The 20,854-nt window shown below is 48.5% G+C and overlaps 1 protein-coding gene across 1 annotated transcript in view; it reads left to right on the top strand.

The window, feature by feature from the left end:
- The window catches only part of Prmt8 (protein arginine methyltransferase 8), an 85,250-nt gene that overhangs the window by 32,486 nt on the left and 31,910 nt on the right, over positions 1-20,854 (top strand). Inside the window, exons 2-4 of the mRNA XM_041639903.1 lie at positions 1,948-2,133; positions 10,342-10,497; positions 13,223-13,286. Of these exons, the coding sequence (XP_041495837.1) occupies positions 1,948-2,133; positions 10,342-10,497; positions 13,223-13,286 (406 nt within the window). The remainder of the gene's footprint in view (positions 1-1,947; positions 2,134-10,341; positions 10,498-13,222; positions 13,287-20,854) is intronic.

The raw sequence follows: 20,854 nt of genomic DNA, 5'->3' as shown, positions 1-20,854 counted from the left end.
CTCACAAGTTGACTGTTGAGAACAGAAAACCAGGGAGTTCCAAGGAAGACCAATCCTTGGACTGAGAGATGATAGCTGGAGGGCGCTGGAAGCCCCCTGACTTTGTCACACAAGTTCCTGCACCAGCTAAGAGTTTTTCTCTCCTTAATGTATTTAAATGGAGTCAACACTGGGGTCAACTGTGTGCACAAGCGTCTTCAGCTCTGGAGGTGACTCTGCAGCTGGCACGGGAGTGTGCGATTGACACAGTCTATTTTTAGCCTCCCAGAGACCGTGACCAACATCCCAAGCAGAGGGTGGGTGCACCTGCAGCATTTTGATGAGGCAGCCCCGCTCGCCAGCCAGCCTGGCCCCTCCTCGACCCGAAGGCCTGTGTTGCTAAACTGGGAAGTCTGCTGTTTCCTAGGGGCAGCAGCCGGGATGCACCTCTTGCCCCATGCAGCTCATTCCTGTCTAGTCTCAGACACAGGGTGGTCTTGAGGCTGTGCCTGAGGTAGGAGGGAGGGAAGGTATCACTTGTATTTCCCCATCTGCTCTGTCCCAGGGGCTACCTTTTCCCTTGACTGTACATCTGAGTTGACCTAGCTCGTGGAGAGGCAAATGAAGACAGGACAAGGATATTATATGTGTATATAATCTATATGATCCAGATGGTAGTAATGATACTAACAACAATAAAGAAGCCATTATTATATGTACACCACGTGGTTATCTAGTGCTGAGACAAACTGGCGCTAATGCTTTGATTCTTGCAGAGGTCTCTCTTTCTCTCTCTCTCTCTCTCTCTCTCTCTCTCTCTCTCTCTGTGTGTGTGTGTGTGTGTACATATATGTGCACATATATTTGGATCCCAGAGGTCAACCTTGTGTTATTCCTCAGGGGTCATCTACTTTGTTATTTTGAGGCAGGGTCTCTTACTGGGTGCCAGGGTTCACCCATTAGGCTACACCGTCTGGCCAGCGATTCAGGTATCTCCCTGTCTCCACATCCCCAGTGCTAGGATTATGCCTGGATTTTTACATGGGTGCTAGAAGGAAGCATGATTAATAAAAACTCACAGACAGATATTGGGGTTCAACTTGAAGACAAGAAAAAGCAAAGCAACCAGCCACTGACTCTTACCTCAACCTCAGTCCGAAAATGGCAATCCTGCCTCTAGGAAACCTCAGAGTGAAACTGAGAGCTGTCTCTTCCCGTTTAATAATTCTCTCTAGTTCTGGGATTAAGGGCATCCTCCTGGTTTCTATGGCAAGTTAGTGTGGCTACTGGGATTAAAGGTGTGTGTCATGGCTGCCTGGTCTATAAGGCTGGCCAGTGTAGCTGTTTTACTTTTCTGATCTTCAGGCAAGTTTTATTTATTAAAATACAGATAAAATGCTACTACACTGGGGATTGGGTTCATGCTTCCCTGACAGGCGTTTATGCACTGAGCTATCTCAATGACTCCTTGGGGGGTTTCATTAGGCCCTGTATTTATCAAGGAAAGAACAGAGTCGTGGTGGTGGTATACATAATCTCAAGGTCACACAGCCAGGAATTGGGATGGAATCCTGGAATCTTGAAATTTATAGGCAAATGGATGGATCTAGAAAACATCATATTGAGTGAGGTAACCCAGACCCAGAAAGAAAATGTATGTGCTCATTCAGAAGTGGCTTTTAGACATAAAGCAAAGAAAAACAAGCCTATGATTTACAATCCCAGAGAACCTAGACAACAAAGAGGACCCTAAGAGAGACATACATGGATCTAATGTACATGGGAAGTAGAAAAAGACAAGATCTCCTGAGTAAATTGGGAGTATGGGGACCTTGGGAGAGGGTAGAAGGGGAGAAGAGAAGAAGAGGGAGAGTGGAGAAAAATATACAGCTATAACTCAATAAAAACAATAAAGAAAAAAAGAAATCTTGGAGGCAGAACTAACTTGGGTCCCTTCTCTCCCTTTAGGTGAGCAGTGCCCCCCCTCAGCCCCCGCAGCCTGTCATCCCAGCCAAGCCTGTGCAATGCGTCCACCACGTGTCCACACAACCCAGCTGCCCAGGGCGGGGCAAGATGTCCAAGCTGCTGAATCCTGAGGAGATGACGTCAAGGGATTACTATTTTGACTCGTACGCTCACTTTGGGATCCACGAGGTAACACACTCAGGTTGGGGACCAGCGGGACAGGTGTGGCCCTGTCATTTCATTCTTGTTCTCGGAGGTGATAAAGAATGTATGTCCAGCTCTCTCCCACCTCAAAGTGAATCTCTCTGGTGCCCCTGAACCCTTACCTCTCCCCCTTGTGTGGTTCCCTTTGGGACAGCCACGGCCAAGGCAGGGCCTGGAGCAGGTGAGTAGGTAGAAGTGGGTGCTTGTGCATTTTACCTATAATCCCAGCACTTGAGAGCCTGAGGGGAGCTCAGAGGACTGTTGAGGGTTCGAGACCAGCCTGGACTACATAGCGGGCTCCAGGTCAGACTGAGTTACAAAGTGAACTGCTATGCAAAATGAATGGCAGCAAGTTGGGGGTGGGGCTACCATGGGGTGCTTTGAGCTTATATTTTACCTTCTGGCCCTGGGTCAGTCTCTAACCGCCAGTCCTGGGTGGCCTACACATCACTGATGCTGACAAGGAGTTGAAATACTTGCAGCCGATGCACTGACTCTATCCTGGACTCCTGGAGGCTGTGATGCCCATTAATTAATTTATCCAAGGGGCATCTCCTGGGGAAGAACCAGGGTGAGATCTTATAGACAGGACCCCCCACCTCTGATGCTCTGATTCTGTCTTTGCAGTCCTCAGGTGAATACTCAGCCCCCTTCCCGACAGAGAAGCCTTGTGTCAGCCCCCAAACAGAAGCAACCCTCCTGGCTATTGTAGGTACAGGATGGAACTCCATGCCACATTTCATTATATAATTCCCTAGCATTGTCCCAAACTGCCCCCAAAGCAATTAGCGTTGGCTTCCGCTTGCCAAATGCTGGGCATGGTTTTAGTTGTGACTGACATGCCATCTTCATTTGATCCTAGTAAGAACCCATGAGAAGGATATCCCCACCATCTCTAAACACAGGGAAGAAAGTCCTGGGGAAGGAGGCAATGTTTACCGACTGAGGCTCCCGGCTGTGAGGATGTCTTTGCAAACCAGCTCCTGTGGCTCCCTGGCGATGAGACGATGCCGGAAGGTCTGCTTCCATCCAAATTGCCAGGCTGCTGCCAGGGAGGTTTTTAATATCGGCAGTCAGCGGTTTTGAGTTGTGAAATGCTTATTGCGTACTGGGTGTTGTTCCAAGCAGTTTGGATTATTGGCTCATTTGCTTCTCGGATTAGCCTTATGCTGCTACTGCTATTAAGGTCACAGGTGATCCAGGGCCTTAGCAACCAGCCCAGCCCTCATCCTAGCCTTGTTCTGCATGAGACTAGTGGAGAGAGTTAGGAATTCAACCTTCTCCATTTTGACACACGGACTTCATTCCTAACTGCCCCGTCACACGCCTTTTAAAATATTTCCTTCCTCTGTACTCCCTGACCCTCACAGAAATCTTAAGGGTTGAGCAGACTCACCTGCTTCTGTTGCATCCTTGGCAGCCTCTGTGCAGGCAGAAGGTAAAGGTGAAGAGGCTTCTCATTCTCCTTTTTAGATCAAGGCCTCTGTCTTGCTTAGTCTAGGGAGGTTGGAGGCTCTCTGTGTTGCCCTCTCTAAATGGTGAGCCTGGGCCTGTGGGGAGGGTTGAGAACCAGGATTCTTTACCAAAAGCCCTTGTCCTAGAAGGGCCAGATGCCTGCTCAGGAATGTGGGTGCTCCCTTGCACTATCCTTGGCCCTGCTCCCTGTCTAACATTAACCCGTGCTAACGCTGTGCAGACTCTATGCGGCAGAAAGGACCGTGACAGCATCCATCCTAGAGAAAGGGTACACCCATGAGGTGGGCTCCAAGGGCCTGAACTTTTGGTTTCCCTTCTGGGCTGGCACTTTTATATTTTAGCTAATATACTATGGCTGTGGAGAGACACCACGACCAAGGTAACTTACAGCATTTAATTGGGGATTGCTTACAGTTTCAGAGGGTTAGTCCATGATCATCACGGTTGGAAGTACAGCAGCAGGCAGGCAGGCATGGTGTGTGTGTGTGTGTGTGTGTGTGTGTGTGTGTGTGTGTGTGTGAGAGAGAGAGAGAGAGAGAGAGAGAGAGAGAATGAGACTAAACCTGTCATGAGCTTTTGAAGCTTCAAAGTCCACTCCCATGACAAATTTTCTCCTACAAGGCCCCATTTCCTAAACCTTCCTAAACATTCCACCAACTGGGAATCAAACTTAAATACATGAACCTATGGGGCCATCCTTATTCAAACCAGCAGACTTGGGAACTACATCCAGAACCCCAAATGGCTGGGCCTGCCTGTAGCTCACCCACTGGAAATCAAGCACACTGGGGACAGTCTTCCCTGCATCTCCACATTGACCCCAGGAAGCCCCACTCTGAGTTCCTGGGCCAACCCCAGGCTGCACACAGCGATGCTTTCCTGGGTTATTTTTGGTCTCTGTAATTCTTTCAGGACTTGACATCCCTGCCCTCCCCCAACCAATACACACACTGTGACCTGGGGCTTACAGTTGTCAAGACTTTGAGTGTGTGTGCATGTGTGTGCATGTGCACGCGATAGAGAGAGAGAGAGAGAGAGAGAGAGAGGGAGAGAGAGAGAGGGGGGGAGAGGGAGAGGGAGAGAGAGAGGGAGGGAGGGAGGGAGGGAGGGAGGGAGAGAGAGAGAGAGAGAGAGATGGGGTTTCACTATGTTGCCAGGTTGGCCTTGAACTTGTGGCAGCCCTCTTGCCTCAACCTCCCAAGTGCTGTCTAGCCTGGTTCTGCTTAGTTTGTTGATGGGGAACAGCCTCATGACTGACACCTGAGTGTGAACGATTGACTTGACTCTGCTTAGGAGAAAGCCACCAACTAAATACCAGACCGGGCACCCTCAGTCAGGTGTTTTAATTAAAAAAAAAAAACACCTAAATTTCTATGTGCTGTAGTGCAGACTAAAGGGTCTGCAAGTCACAGGTAACACCTCTACCCCACTGCCTTAGCAACCTTCTCATGGGGAAGTGCTTCTGCACACCTATCTTCAGTCCCTCCTGTTGCTGCTGCAGGCCACCTCTAGACCCAGCTAGGGTAACATACATGTCTTTTAATACAGGTCTGACTAGATGGGTGGCCTTCACCCCTGTGACTGGTCTCCAGGACCACTGAATATGAAAGGAGATAGGGGCGTGGATGGGTGGAATGTGGCGCTCTGTGCAGAGAGACACTCCCTTACCTCTTGTGACTTAGCAGCAGGGACTTGCTCATCATTAAAACTCTCACAAGGATGCTCTGCTTAGAAAGGCAGGACCTCAGATATACAGAATGGGTAAGCTGGCCGTGCGGTGGTTCCCTGGCCATCAATAGGCTACTTTGACAATGGCGGTATGAGAGCTTGGCTGAATCACAGTGTGGGTGGATGGGCAGAGCGAGGTTATTCTATAAATATAGACAAAATGGGTTGAAGGAAGGGGGCTAGGCAAGATATATATATATATATATATATATATATATATATATATATATATATGTATGTATATGTATATATATATGTATGTATATATGGTCTTTCCATCCATGGCTTCACCTAGAGAGGATGCAAGAGGGCAGGGCCATGAGAAGGTGACCATAACACCTTCCAGCAGAACCCAGAGTGGCTGCTGTGGGCTTCCTGGGGCCTTCAAAAAAGAGGGCAGCCTCCAGGTCCCCAAGAGGCAGCTTGAATCTCAACATCTGCTGCTGGTCAGAGGGTCCCTGCCTGTGTGGCCTGTCAGCTGCCCGCACATGTGTGCTGAGCACCTTCTACAAGGTCTGCTAGGTACCTTGCTGGGGAAGTCGACTTTCCCCATTAGCCTAGCGCTGACACGTGACAATTTTTTTTATTTGCTCAACCATCACATCAGCCCTAGAAGTAGGTGCTACTGTGGCATTATTCCACAGATGAGGATGCGGAGGCACCAGACACTCGATGGCGGGCCGAGTCAGAGAGCTTAGCCACCGTGGAGGTGTGGTGCGAGAGCAGTGGTTGAGGCTCCGGCATCTGCGTGCAATGGTCGTATGTTCTGTATTTCTGTCTTCTGGTTTATCGAGCTTGTGCGGCATGTCCTCCCCTGTTCTGGGGACAGAGCCTTGCATGCTTGTGGCACTGGGATCTAGGGATATCCTGAAGAGAAAGGATTTGCTCATCCTCAAAGTAAAAGCCAGACAGGAACTCAGTCCAAGTGGCCCCTCCACACTGGCAACTTTTTAACCACTGGGGCAGCAGGGGAAGTAGAAGCTGGCCTTCAGAGTAGTTCTCCATTCCTTTTCACCTTCCAGGTCTCTGGAGGATCTTCTCTTTGATCCACTGTAGCTAAAGGCACAAGAGAAAGGATTCTAGGCGCTACCGTGCAGCCTGGTTAAGGGGTACATTTTACCGTGGTACCTGTGCACAGAGCTTGACTGTATGGATGGAGACCAGCAGTACTAAGCAGACACAAGGACACATGGCTGACTGTAGGCTTCTCTTGGTAACGGAGAACACCAATATATTTAAAAACCAGTGAGGATGGAGGAAGTTGGCGTTCCACAAACAATCTGGCCTAACGTATCACTCACAGAGTACTGCATGCCCAAGCTGCAGCCATGTAAGCTTTTCAAGCGCATGTGGAAACAGTTATTGAGGTGGATCCTGTGCAGGGTTCATTAGCTTTCCATTACTGTGACAAAATGCCCGAGATAATTAGTTTTCAAGAGGACAGCTTGGTTTGAGCTCAGATTTAGAGGTTCTGACCACAGATTTGTGGTCTAAGAATTTGCACCTCCCTAGGAGGCAGTAATCATGGTGGCCTCAGAGCGGCCTGGAAGTGAAGAACTAGGAAGGGATAGAAGTCTCAAATTGTTCCTTTCAGGGACACCTTTGATGATCCACATTCCTTATACTAGGCTCCACCTATTAAAGGTTCCACTGCCTCCCCTAGTACCACAGGCCTGGGACCAACACTGGAGGGTTTGGAGACCCTCAGGGTCCAAACAGCACCATCACTCAACAAACCTCAGTGTAGAAGACTGAGACCACACAGTGTGCTTGTTAAAGCGAATGAGAGACAGGCCTGGAGGCTTCCACCTAACATCTCGGCTACTCAGGAGGCTCAGGCAGGAGGATCAAAAGTTCAAGTCCAGCCCGGGGCTACAGTGAGTCTGAGAGCAACCAACACAAGCTGGTGAGATTTTGCCTCAGGATAAAGGGTGGGGAGAAAAGGGACTAGAAAAAGCCAGTGTTAGAGTAGTGATCTAACCTCTGTGAGACCCTACATTTAATGCTAACACTGGAACAATCAAAATTAAAAACCTAAAGTAATTTATCCAGAAAATCTTCAAATGTCTGGAAATCAAATTACTCTTCCTTATAGCCCATGCCTGAGAAGAAAACATGAGTGGAATTAGAAAGCATTCCAGACTATGCGGCTCTAATAGCCCAACACATCAAAATCTGTAGGATGCAGTTTAAGGCTTATTTACAGTGGTTCTCAACCTGTGGGTTGCAGCCCCTTTGAGGGTCACATATCAGCTGTCTTGCATATCAGCTATTTACATTACAATTCTTAACAGTACTGAAATTACAGTTATGAAGTATCAGGGGTCACCACGACAGCAGGAACTGTATTAAAGGGTCACAGAGTCAGGAAGGTTGAGAAGCACTGATTTAGAAGGAGATTTATAGCTTCAAATGCTTCTATTAGGGACAAAAGTGAAAACACAAACACCAAAACCGAAAAGCAAAACTTTCACCTTACAAAACTAGAGAGTTAAGAACACATAAAGCTCAAGTCAAAGAAAGGAAATGATACAGATGGGAGCAAGTCAACTGAAGAGAAATCAAATGGCAAAGAAAACCATCAGAGCTGAAAGTTTTGAATTTAGTGGCACACATTAACTGTATAAAGTAACTGATTTCACTGTGACAGTTTCATACTGAATACTGCTCATTTTAATCTCATTTACCCTGATCACCTCTTTTAGTGCCCCCTTGATCCCAAACCACCCCTTTTTTTCTTCTACACTTTTTAAACAACGGGATTCTACACATGAAAGAACATACTGCTTTCTGAATCTGCTTATTGAGCTTAGCATGATGATCTCGGTGTCCTTCCAGTTTCGCTCATGGGGTGCGCTTTCTTCTCGTTTGTGCATGAGTATGGCCCCATTGTGTAGGTACACGGTCAGGAGTGGGTGGCAGGATCGCCTGGCGGTTTTACTTGCAGGGTTTGGAGGACTCTCCGTACCAATGTCTGGTGACAACACTGCCTTCTACTCCACCAGTGGGTTCTCTTCACCTTCGCCAGGATGTTGTTGTTGTTGTTTGTTTGTTTTCTTGACAATAGCCATGCTGACTGGGGTGAGAGACTCTGAACATAATTTTGCATTTCCCTGATGACTAAGAACGTTCATTTTTTTTTTTTGGCCTTGGATTTATTGGACATTTTGTCTTTCTTCTTTGAGAAGTATCTGTTCAGCTCATTTGCCCATTTATTGATTGGATTATTTGTTCTCTTGGTTTCTGTAGCTATTTATAGATTCTGAATATTAATTTCCTGCCAGATGTATAGCTGGCAAAAGTTCCCTTCCACTCTACTGCTTCCTTGGCTCGGAGAAGCCTTCTCATTTCATGCAATTCCATTTGTCAACTTTTTATTACTGTTTCTGAGTTACCGAGCCCCTGTTCAGAAAGTCCTTGCCCATGTCTATTCATCAAGCGTCCCTTCCCAAGCTCAGATCTTGCCCATGAAGATCAATGACCCGTTTTAGTTAGATTTTGTATAGGGTGAGAGATAGAGATCAGTTACCCTCATCTGCATGCGGATAGCCAGTTTTCCTAGCACTATCTGCTGAGAAGCTATCTTCTCTCCAACAGATAGATGCCTTTCCTCACTTTGTTGCTCTTCGTGGATTTCTGGGTTCTCTATTCTATTCCTTTGGTGTCTGTGTTGGCTTTTGTACCAGCCCGTGCTGCTTTTGCCGAGGCTCTTCTGTAGTAACTTGAGATCGGCAAGTGATCCCTTCAGCAAAGCCCTTTCCACTCAAGATTACCCTGCGTTCTGATCTTCTGTGCTGCCATCGGGACATTAGTTCTGGTTTTCCTGGCTCTTGAAATGTCATTGGTATTTTAATGGGGCTTGTGTTAAATTTCCTGGCTACTTTAATGTGACCATTTCCATAGTCGTTCTCCTATAAGAATATTCTTATTTTCTGGTGTTTTCCTGGGCTTCTTCCCTGGGTTTGGTAGTTCTCATTGCAGATGTCTTTTCTCCTGGTGTCACGTTCCTTCCTACACACGGAATTCTGTAAGGCTATTGTGAATGAGATTGTATTCTTCATTTCATATTTATTATTGGTGTCTAGAAAAGCCACAGATTTTTGCACGATAATTTTATACTCTGAAAGTATTTGTCAGAGGTAAGTTTTTCCAGAGTCTTTAGTGTCTTTGAATAACAGGACCGTGACTTCTGCAAATGGAAGTCAGCTTGCTTTCTCATCTTTGTCTTTTAAATTTCTTCTCTCTTCCTTCCACTCTAGTTAAGAATTTAAGCATCATTCTGAGTAGGAGTGAAGTGATCACTCTTGTCTCATTCTCAAGTTTTAGAGAACAAGTTTTCAGTTTCCCCATTCAGCATAATGTGGCTGTAAGTTTCCTGTGTGTAGATCAAAAGTTAGGTTTCAGACCAGTTAAATTAATAACACTAATCTAAACTGATATATATATATATATATATATGGAGAGAGAGAGAGAGTCAATGAGCACTCTTAAAAGGTGATCTCTATCTGGAGTCATATAGGACAAACAATTCAAACCAATGTAGTGGATTCCTGGAATTAAAATTGCAGCAAGTGAAAACACAAAAGATACTACGTTTCTAAGATGAGAGGAGGTGAGCTGGCGGACCTGATGCAGGCTTAGGGAGGGCAACAGTCTGATGATTCCTTCTTGGGTCTCTCGTGCTGTGGGCGCTGTTTTGATCTTTCCTTTTGGTTTTAGGCAAACTGGAGCAGGCTTGGACACAACCTTCTTGTCTTATACCTCTCCGCTATCTTTCAAGTGGACCTTTAAAGTGGGCTTAGTTTAGAAAGAGGCATGTGACCTGCACATCCTACAGAATCCTCATTAGCTCCAGTGAGGTCTTAGTGTTTCCAGAAGGTGTTACTGGGATGATTCGGTTGCCTGTGATCCAGATGTGCTCCCGTGACTCAGGTTTGCTCCCTGATGCCTGAGTCCCCTGACTACAGCTTTCTTTTCCTTCCACTGCAGGAAATGCTGAAGGATGAGGTGAGGACACTCACGTATCGGAACTCCATGTACCATAATAAGCATGTGTTCAAGGACAAAGTGGTGCTGGATGTTGGGAGTGGCACAGGGATCCTCTCCATGTTTGCTGCCAAAGCAGGGGCCAAGAAGGTGTTTGGGGTAAGCATGCTACCCTCCCTTGTGTTGGCTTCTGCAGAGTGGTCTTTGCCTTTGACTTCCTCTGGACTTTCCTACAAAGACCCACCCTGGTCCACTATCTCTTTTTCGATTTATATGCTGTGCTGGGGATGGTACCCAGAGCCTTGAGCATGTTAGGCAATTACTGTCCCACCAAGCCACCTCCCCAGCCCCAGTCCATCTCTCTTGCTAGAGGATCAGAGGAGATGAATCACAGTTCAGTTCTAATATCCTTACTGCCATTACCATCAGCACCACATAGCCAGCAAGAGCAACACCATCACCATCACTGCGACAAGCCTTCCTTGCTTCAGGCTTCCTTCTCTCAAACCTCATCAGCCACGGACCTCTAATGATATGGATCTCAGTGGTCTTGAGGCCATCTGGTGATACTACACTGTCCCTTCAAGGGCAGAGGCCCAGATTAGTGCCGGCCATTCTCGGGCCGAGCAGGGCACAGCAGTCTCTGGCTCCTGAGTCAGGGGATACAGCTAAGTTGCTGCCAGGGCTCCTGCTTGGTGCCTCTCAGTTGTAACTTGGCATTGACTGCCTATGGTAAGTGTCTCTGGCCCTGCCAGGTTTAGCCAGCTTCTTTCCCATGAGCTCATTTCAGTTGTTCCTGTTTTAGGCTTCTCCTTCTACTCTCATCCACTCTGCTGGGAGGGAGGGAGATTGTGGAGGTTAAAGATAGGAAGCTAGACAGGAGCTCAGCAGGAGGTGATAGGAGGTGAGAAACAGAAGCTAGCGAGACTTGGAGGAAAGCTAGAAGAAAGAAAATGGAGTGGAAGGCAAAGAAGAAAGAACAAGTGATGAGATAGAAGCACAGGGAAGAGAAGGGAAGGGAGACAAAGAATCAAAGTGTATAGCCTGGCCGGTGGGCTCCGCACAGTAGGTGACCCCTGTGTTTGATGTGCTTGGACTCAAGTCACCCTTGAAAGGGACGGCAACCTGTTGCCAGAGGCCCGAGAGGCAGCTAGGACACAGCCAGCTGCCTGTCTGGAGCTGCTGTGTTCTTTAACGCTAACCTCAGGAGCCACGTGGATGGGGGGTGACACATTAACAAGAAGGAAGAGAGAACAGAAGCACCGTCCACAGGAGATGGAACCCGAAAGCCAAGGGCCTGATGACCAAGGAAGGGTGGGTCCTCCTGGAACAGAGCGCAGGCTGTCCCCTTAGTTATTATTATCTTTCTAGCCCCCAAATGTGGACAGTGATCAAGGCCACCAGAAACCCCTCAGGAACCCCCTGCAATGACTTCTAAAGTCCTCCATGTCAGAGAGCCAGGCAAAGTGGCAGAGAGGTCTCCAGAAATGACCCTCAGCTCCCAGCACCCACAGCACATCCTAAACTACTAGACCCTGGGATGGGTCTGGGCCTCCAACCTTTCCCATGAAGCCTTGTTCTCAGCTGACGGTCAATTTATTTCTCAAAGAATTTTGCCCTTTCTTAGAGATTTGGGGATCCTGAAAAGGCTTCTACACACAAGCGAATAGATTCCATCAAAGGAAGAGTCCACAGAAGGCCATTGTGAGCCACCTTTAGTTACTGTAAGAAAATGCCTGAGACAATCAATTTCAAAAGATGAAAGGTTCTGTTTGGCTCACTTCATGGTCACTTGGCTCCTTGGCTTGGGCCTGTGATGAGCCATCACAGTGCCGTGAGAGCCCAAGGTAAATGAAGGCCTCACTTCCTGGTAGGAAAAGGAAGGAAGGAAGTGAAGGGCTTGCAATCCTAATATCACATTCAAGGACATGCATCCAATGACCTAACTTCCTTCCGCCAAGCTCCCCATCTTAAAGGTTTCACCAGGCTACTAACACCAGCAGGCTGATGACTGAGCAGTCAACACGAGGGCCTTCAGAAAACATTTATCCAATCAGCTCAAGGGTTCAGAGTTGGCTATGTGTGTACCTCAGTAGAAGGGACTCTTAAGACCAGTCCTGAGAGCTGTCCTGAACTTCCTGTTCAAGAACATGCCAACTTTACCCTGCAGGACTTAGTGATGAGATGGAGAAGGACACTCATGGTGACTCTAGCCTCGCTCTGCCTCCCCCCCCCCCGCCCCAAGAGCTTAGTTCGTTCTGCCTTCCCTCTTCCCCCTCCTGCAGGATGGTAAGATTAGTCAGCTACTCTTTAAGCTCCAGCACAGAAACAGGGTCTCCACAGTGGAGGTTTGATCTCCAGGCAAAGTGGTCAATTTAGTAAAATGCCACTTAACCACCCAATGAGAGGATCAGATCCTAGTTCTCTAGCTACCATGAATTTAATGTGTGGCTGTGGCTAAGACTATGAAACTCCCTGAACCTCAGCTTTTCCATCTATTCAGTTGGTTCTGGTTCTAGAGAGGTTAATTTTGACTCCGCTTCAGAGGTCTTGGTACATGGTTGTTGGCAGTGTTGTTCCTGGCTTGCAGTGAGGCAGTTGCCACTGTAGGTGAATTTGGAAAAACAAAGCCACTTCCCTCCTGGAGGTCAGAAAGCAAAGAGAGGAAGAAGAGGAGGAACTGAGGTCTCCATACCCCTCTCAAAGGTGTGTCTCCAATGACCTAACTTCCTCTTACTTGGCCCCTTTGCTTCCTCACAGTACCCTGTGCTGGGACTGTTTCCAGCCTCCAACACTTGGGCCTCCAGGAATTTTGAAGGTCCAGAATTTAGCAGGTGGCTGTGCTTTTTAAATTCCTGTCTCTTTTGTTCTGTGTACTTTCTAGATCGAATGTTCCAGTATTTCTGACTACTCAGAGAAGATCATTAAGGCCAACCACCTGGACAATGGTAAGGCCTACTTCAGAGTCTTTCCTCGTGGTGATGGTGGGATGGGGGCTTGCATTTTCTGGTTCTGGTAATGCAGGTGGGCACAAGAGAAGAGAGCACAGGACATGTAGTTTGGGAGAGGTACAGCTCCTGCTGGAACAACCACTCACAGAACTGTGGCCCTGTAGTGTGGGGTTCCCCTCTCTTGCTAGTCAGGGGACATCGGCCCCACCGTAGCTGTCAGTCAGCCCTGTCTGTGACTGAGTCCTGGTCATCATGCCCTCTGCTGGGCCCATCTTGAGGCTGTCAAGTCTGTGAGGTGGCAGCTAAAGTTCTTCTTCCCTGTGTTCTCCATACCCGCTCTGTCCTCTTCGGTTACCTGTCCAGGGGTATCGGCCAGAATGTCTGCCACAAGCCCTGGTGTTGATGGAGTGTGTGCTTATTGGGCTGATCTGGGGAATGAGGCCTTGATCAGGTTGGGCTCTGATTGCAGGGAGTGATGTGTTCCCTCTCTTCCTATGATCTGTGACATCCCTAGCCCCCTCTCAGTGGCCCATCTTCAGCATGCTCAGACCTGCAAGGGTCCCTGACCAGGCCACCTCCTCATAATTTTTCTCCATCAGCAGGACCGACTATATAGCTGCCAGACCCAATGCTCAGCACTGGGGCACTGAGGACTTTGCATTCCAGGAGCATATCTGGTCCTGGGTGGAGGTGGTGGCGGGAGACCAGAAGCCACATTGTAAGGAATGGGTTGGAATGGAATCAGGGCTGGCAGGAGCAGTGAGGCTAAACTAGCTGGGTACCGTGGCAAGGTATGGGGGCAAGGTCAAGTCCAAAAGGCAGGATTCCCATGCACAGTTCCAAAGGGTGGGAAGTCTGGCACCTGGAGGGATGGACATTCCTGAGAGAAATAGGCTGGGTTTACTAGCAGGTCTGGGAGCAGGGTGGATCAGGAGACTGGGACCCTGGGCAGTGAAGAGTTGGCTGGCCTAACCTTTCCATCTGTAAGACAAAGGATAGAGCCCTGGATGCACCTCCTGCTGTACCCCTGAATTCTTCTGCTCTTTCATAGGCAGCCCAGTGTCCCCATGGGTCTGACCCGAGATAGCAGACGCCATGGAGCCCTTCCACTTCCTACTATGCCCTACTTCGAAGTAGGCCAAAGACCTATTTCAGTGTGGTCTCAGCCTGCCACCTGTGCTGTCTGTGGCTTGACCCACTTGCTGCAGACTCCATGAGAGACAGGAGCATAAATCATTCCACAGACTTTTGTGTGTGTGGCCATGAACCTGACTCTGGGGACAGAGCCGGGAATACAGATACTAAAGAAAGCAGCAACCAGTCGGCATAGAGCACCTGATGACACTGCTCTTCTGATCATTGGGTGGCAGGGCAGCTGGAGACCTTCCCCTCACGTGAGGTTAGACCCCTCTCAGGCAGCACATCCAAGGTCCAGTCTGAAAAATGTGAAGCAAGCGGGCTGACCGAGCATCTGTTTTCTGTGGCTATAATAAAATATCTGAGGTGGGAAAATTTATAAAGGAAAGATTTTTGCCTCATCATTCTGAATGCTTGGAAGCCCCAGACTGGCTGGATGTATCTGGAAAGAGCCTTGTACTGCCTCTCCTCCCAGGGGAAGTGTGGGAAGGCAAGGAGGCAAAAAACAAAACAAACAAACAAACAAAAAAAACCCACTCAGCATGATCCATCCTTCCCCTAAGAGTAACACTAATCCATTTGCTGGTACTCTGTTCCCATCACCTGACCTTCTGCTGGGTCCCATCTCCCAACACCACTATACTCAGGGTTCAAAGATCCTGCACGTGAACTTTTGAGGCCACACTCAACCAAAGTACCTAAAGTCCAGAGGAGGAGAGCTTTGGGCAAGATTGAACTAGGCATGCTCACTCAGGGACAAAAAAACCCATGGGCCACAGTACAGAGAGGGGAACTCTGAGACAAGGGGTGGGGGGCAAGGTGATCACACACAGCTCACTCTCAGACAAGGCTGGGTTTCTTTCTTCAGGCCAGGAGATCTTTTGGAGGGGGAGCCTTGAGGGTGGATGGATTGCAGACACGTTTAACACAAGCACACGGTCCAGAGGCTCCCGAGAGAGATGTGTGGCCACGGAGGTGGAGAGAAATGAGCTGTGTTGAAGTTTCAGGACCAGAGGACCTGATGCTGCTCATGCTCATGGCCTGGGGAGGACGGGTGGGGAGTAACCGACTGCAGGTGTCTGTCTGCAGGGCTCACAGGGGCGGCAGGAGAAACCAGAACTGCCTCTGCCTGTGAAGGGCTCTAGGTGTCCTGCTTTGGGTACCCAGGTGGATATGGTGAGGGAGACTTGGATTTATGCGTCTAGGCTTTGGGGGAGTCACAGGAGACTTTCATCGGGGATCATCGACATGGTGATGTCACTCAGAGCTACTTAGGAGAAACAAGACAGAGATAGGGCTGAAGATAGGACCGCTCATCATTTGGACATTATACAGGGGAGGAGGGTCCAGCAAAGAAGTGGAGAAGACGCTACCTTGGAGGTTGGTGAATATTCAAGAGCAGCCCAGGGAATGCTGAGGCTAGGCAGGATAGTGTGCCAGGGTAGCAGCAGTGGGATGTGGCCACTTAGTAGGGATTGGTGTTACCGATGAGACTCTGTGTAGCAGGGGCAAGAGGCCCTGTTAGAGTAGGACTAGGGGAGGCTGTGATGTGGGGACCCCAAATACCTTTTCTTTCAGTAATGGGGACCGGGGAAAACGGAGCAGTCGCTACAGAGGCTATAGAGGTCAAAGAAGGGAAAAGCTGGGGAAATGTATGTGATTCAAGAGAAATATAGGAAGAGGTATGTGTGGCATGGATCTTGAAGGGCTAGGTATAGATCATAGGGGAGCGAGTGACCTTTATCATGGAGTAGGGACAATCTAGACATAGGAAGTAATGGGGGCAACTAGAAGGAGGTGGTTGGTAGCCTGAGTTGCTTGTTCCCATTCCATTTGCTTTATGATACGAATGCAGTCTTAGGCAGAGAAGGTAGATAGGGAGGGGAAGGGAGAGGAGAAAGGCTGGGTGCTCTTTGCAGGGCTTGCTAGGGTAGCAAGGATTGCTGGGAAATGCACTTCTCTCTTAGAGAGCTGTGGACCCTGCTGTGCAGAGGGCCCAACTCTCATTGTTTTGTGGGTTTTCTCTTTCCGTGCTCACTGTCTTATACGTGTGTGGAGCTGGAGGCTGCCTGGCTTTGATGAGAAGACAGGCAGAGGGAGGGGGATCAAGAAAACAAAGACAACAAATTGGTGATGCAATCTATTTTTGTCAGCTTTTGTTCCCATACTGAAGTACCGGAGACCAGTTATGTTTTAGAGGTTAAAATTAAGAATGAGGAAGCAGAGGGGAAGGATGCATGGGGCCAGGCTTGCTCTCTTTACGAAACCTGTTTTGCAAAACTCAGGCCTCCAAGAGAGGTAGCCCATGCCTCCAATGACCTAAGGATGTCCGACTTGGCGCCCCTTAAAGGGCCCACCACTTTACATTAGTGCCACCCTGGAGTCCAAGCCTTTGATACATGGGCATTTGGGGAGACATTGGCTACTTTCAAGATGGGTAAAGAGTGAAGCAGAGTGAAGGGAGGGGAAGGTGCTGGCAGCAGAGGCAAGGCCGGGGCACTGTATGGGTGGTTGCTGTCATGACCCTGAGCAATGCCTTCAGACTGAGCAGGGCAAATGTTGCTCAGACATCCCACCTCTGGCCTCTGACCTCTGGCTTGGTCTCTAGCATCTCTTAGCTCCCTCAGAAGGCATGGGGACCAGTCTCTTCTCAAACGTGCTTGACCAGACAGAAGAGGACAAGCATCTTTTCAGTGGAGAAGGGAAACCAGCCCACCCTCTCTGTATAATGGTGATACAGCCTGGCACCAGGCTTTCCCTTCCCTTCACCATCCCTCTGAAACAGGCAAGTGATTCTTCCCAGTTAACAGATGTGGAAACCAAGGCAAAGAGAGGTGGGGGCTGAGAGGAGCCAGAGCCCTAACCTGAGCTTTTGTCCCTGCACTTCCAACATGCGTTTGTGAGTGGATGCGGAGCTCCGCAGCACCCACAATTCTGGAAGTGGGAACTTGAGTGAGTGTAGACCATGCAGAATCAGATTCGCTGCTAAGGATGCGAGGTTCCATTCCTCGACCCCAGGGGCCTTCCACTGGTGTGGGCCTCCCTGACAGTAGCTCCCAACCTCTGGGGTCTGCCTTTCCCCCTGTACTTGCTCACTTCTTTTGCTGCTGACTGAATTTAATTTCCCATCTTGCTATTGTCACAACATATTTGGAGTAAGTTAGTTCTGGGGGAGGTACTTTGAGTTCCTGTAAACATTCCATTCCCCATTTGTTTTTATCTATCTATCTATCTATCTATCTATCTATCTATCTATCTATCATCTACCTACCTATCATCTCTAGCTATCACATGTGTATCATCTCTATATGTCTATCTCTATCATGCATTTTTCATCTGTCATCTATATCTATCTTCTATTATTTCTATATGTATTTTCTATTCTGTCTACAGGTTATCATCTATCTGTTTGTCTGTCCCTCATCTATCATCTTATCATTTCTCTTTATAATTATTCTTCCTTTTACTTATTAGTTTAACACTTTACTGTGCATCCACGCTATACTTAGTAGATGCCCCCAGGCTGTTACTACTCACCCTGATACTCGAATCATCCCTGGTAGGGTCTCTGAGAGCATCTTGAATCTGGCTCCTGGGTACTTTCTCCTCTTTTCTAGATTCCTGATCTCCCAGTTCCAGCCATTTCAGGCACACGTTGCACTTCATCTGCCTCTATTTTCAATCAGTTCCTTCCCCAGTGTCCTTGAATGGATGGCAGTGACTAGAAATAAAGAAGGAACTGAACATACTCCTTAGCTTTAGGATATCTCTACAGAGAGCTGGGGACTGAGTACGTATGTGATATATGTGTGTGCATATGTGTATGTGTGTGCACGCAAGCAGGTGTATGATATATGCATGTGTGGTGTATGTTACGTGCTTACATGTGCGTGTGTATTGTGTATAGGCATGTGTTATGTGTGTATTGTGTGATGAACGTGTGTGTGTGCCCACACTTACACACAACACTCATTCCTGTCTCTCTCCTCACGCTGTTGAGGCCGAGCTCATGTAGGTCCTCCACTTCTAACTCAGCCCCACGAGTCTGCTCTCCTTTTCTCCCTATCTCTATCCAGACCTTCTTCCTAGAAAAGCTAGGCCCCTGATATTACATATCGGCTGACTGATATTACATAGCAATCCTCTTACACGTAGCCCGTCTCCCAGCTTTCCCACCTCCTGGACCATATACGTGTTTTCTTACTCTGTCACTTGTGCTGGACAGCTTCCCAAGTGGCATCTCACCTCGTCCATCTTAAAGGGCCCTCTTCCACCCCAGGGCACCACTATCCCACCCAGAACAGTCCTCTGAGAAATGTCCTTCATTCTCAACTTGGTGTCAGATGGCCAGGCTGGGCCACTGTCCCCTGACTCAGGCTTCCCCATCTCACGTTGCCCTGCGACATCTATGTCACCTTTCCCTGGCAGCACGGACATCTAGATTGTTCAGCCCCAGCTCCTCCATTTCATGCTCTGGATTTTTATGGCTTACGCTTGGTTCTGTTTTGTCTCATGATTAACTGAAGCAAAGGCCTATGAAGACTAGACTGCTCTTACCATCCCCAAAAACAGCTATCCTTATGCCTCAGGCATGCCCACCCCCCATATACACGGATCAACAAGGGACCCCCAGGCCCAGTGGCCTTCATTTCTTCCTCCCTAGAAGGTAGACTAGGTAGGCGGGGCTGGAGAGATGCAGCAGAGCAAGTCCCCTGCACCAGCTTACTCAGCCTTGGCATGTGTCCTCGACAGAGGACAGCCTGACTTGCATGAGTGCTTCCATGGTGATGAGATAGAAATGCTGCCACCACCCGTTGTATGAGTGTCGGGAGTGTGGGCGGTGGGCCATAAATAACAACACGCACACAAAATACCTGGCATCCAGCATCAGCGTGCGGTTCCCTCTCCACCTCCGTGTGGCTCCTGGGGTGGGCTTATTCCCATGGAGACACACACTTACAGGAAGCCACCTGCACAGATGGGCCACCTTCACGTGCCTCCATCCACACATGCTTCAGTTACTTTTTCTCCGACTTAAACACCAGCAATTATTTCTTCCATGACAGAACATGGCTGTGGGGCGGAGGTGGGGACCTGAAGAAATGCTTCAGAAAGTCCCCTGGTTTGTGAAGATTGGCATCACAGAGATTGAAGTTCTGTAATTCCGTAAATAAACCAACTTTAAAAAAATGTATAGTCCGTTGACTCTCCAGAAACCTGAAGGGAGAAGATGAACCTCTCTGTTTCCTTCACCTGTGTCTGTCCCTAAGAATGCATGTCACAGGTGGAAGAGGTCACAAGATAGCCGATGAAACACAGGGGCAGGGGCACAAGGGTCCGCAATCTAACTCGTGAGGACTCTGTTGTGTCACACTGAAGAGCAAACTGCTCTCCCAAGGAAGAGTATCAAGATATGGCTTGAAGGATTGTGGGAGATGAGCAACAGGGCAGGTCAAATGTCAAGCCCATGACCTTCCATAGATTAGATACTCAACAAATAGGACGACAGCGTCCAGAGAAGATGCTGCTGCTGTTGTAAGCCAGTTCCTTATGAGGCACATTAGGACTCGTGGACAAGACTGCACTGCCAAACACCTGGGCTTCTGTGCTCATCAGAAAGCCCTTCTTTTCACTGAGGCCGATTCTTCCTCCCTGATGCTCTCCCGAAGTTCTGTTTCTTTTCTCTCGGACCATACAAGCCAAGGAGTGGTCCCTGCTCACACACCCCTAGGCTCTTTCTCCTAGTCTCTCCCTGACTGTGGTGCCTCAGAGGGCCTTGCCTGAGTCCCTTTCTTTTGGGCCAAATACATTGATCAAGGTAGTTCCTACTGGCACCTTGGCAGACATCACATCACGTGGCTACTAGCTAGAGATCAATGGCTGTGTGTGAGGAGGTGGTCTCCCCACCGGCTGCTGCCAGGTGTTGTCTCCTAATCTAAATCTACCTGTAAATGCTCTGAAGTCTGAGGACATACATTTTTTTAAAAAATTTAACCATCAATGTTCAATTTGATTTTCATCACAAGCTACCAAGATTCTCTCATCCATCCCTTGCCCGAGGTCCTGGCTCCCAGCAGCTGCTAGCTGCATGTTTGGCAGCATCCCACGGTGAATGCAGAAGTCTCTGCAGGAGACCTATACTCACATACGGAACGATCAGCTCTGGGACGCGGTCATGGACCTGCATGATAACTTGTCATTGACTCCATTAGGGTGTCCATAGGACTGACACTTGCCTTTCTCCTTCTTGGGACCCTGCAGGGGCTGCTCCTAATTCACATCCATCTGGGTAAGTGCAGCCTGTCATCTTAGATAAGTTTCTGTGTGTGCCTCAGTTTCCTCTTCTGTGAGATGAGAACCATGGCGAGTCAGATCTCATGGTGCCTCTGTAGGGACCGGATGATGACTGCCACAAAGCTGTAGCAGTT

Source organism: Microtus oregoni, unplaced genomic scaffold (genome assembly GCF_018167655.1).
Source record: "Microtus oregoni isolate MIOR12 unplaced genomic scaffold, Mior012 000002F_ref0000024, whole genome shotgun sequence".
Lineage (NCBI taxonomy): Eukaryota > Metazoa > Chordata > Mammalia > Rodentia > Cricetidae > Microtus > Microtus oregoni.
This window is presented reverse-complemented; position numbering and strand designations above follow the sequence as displayed.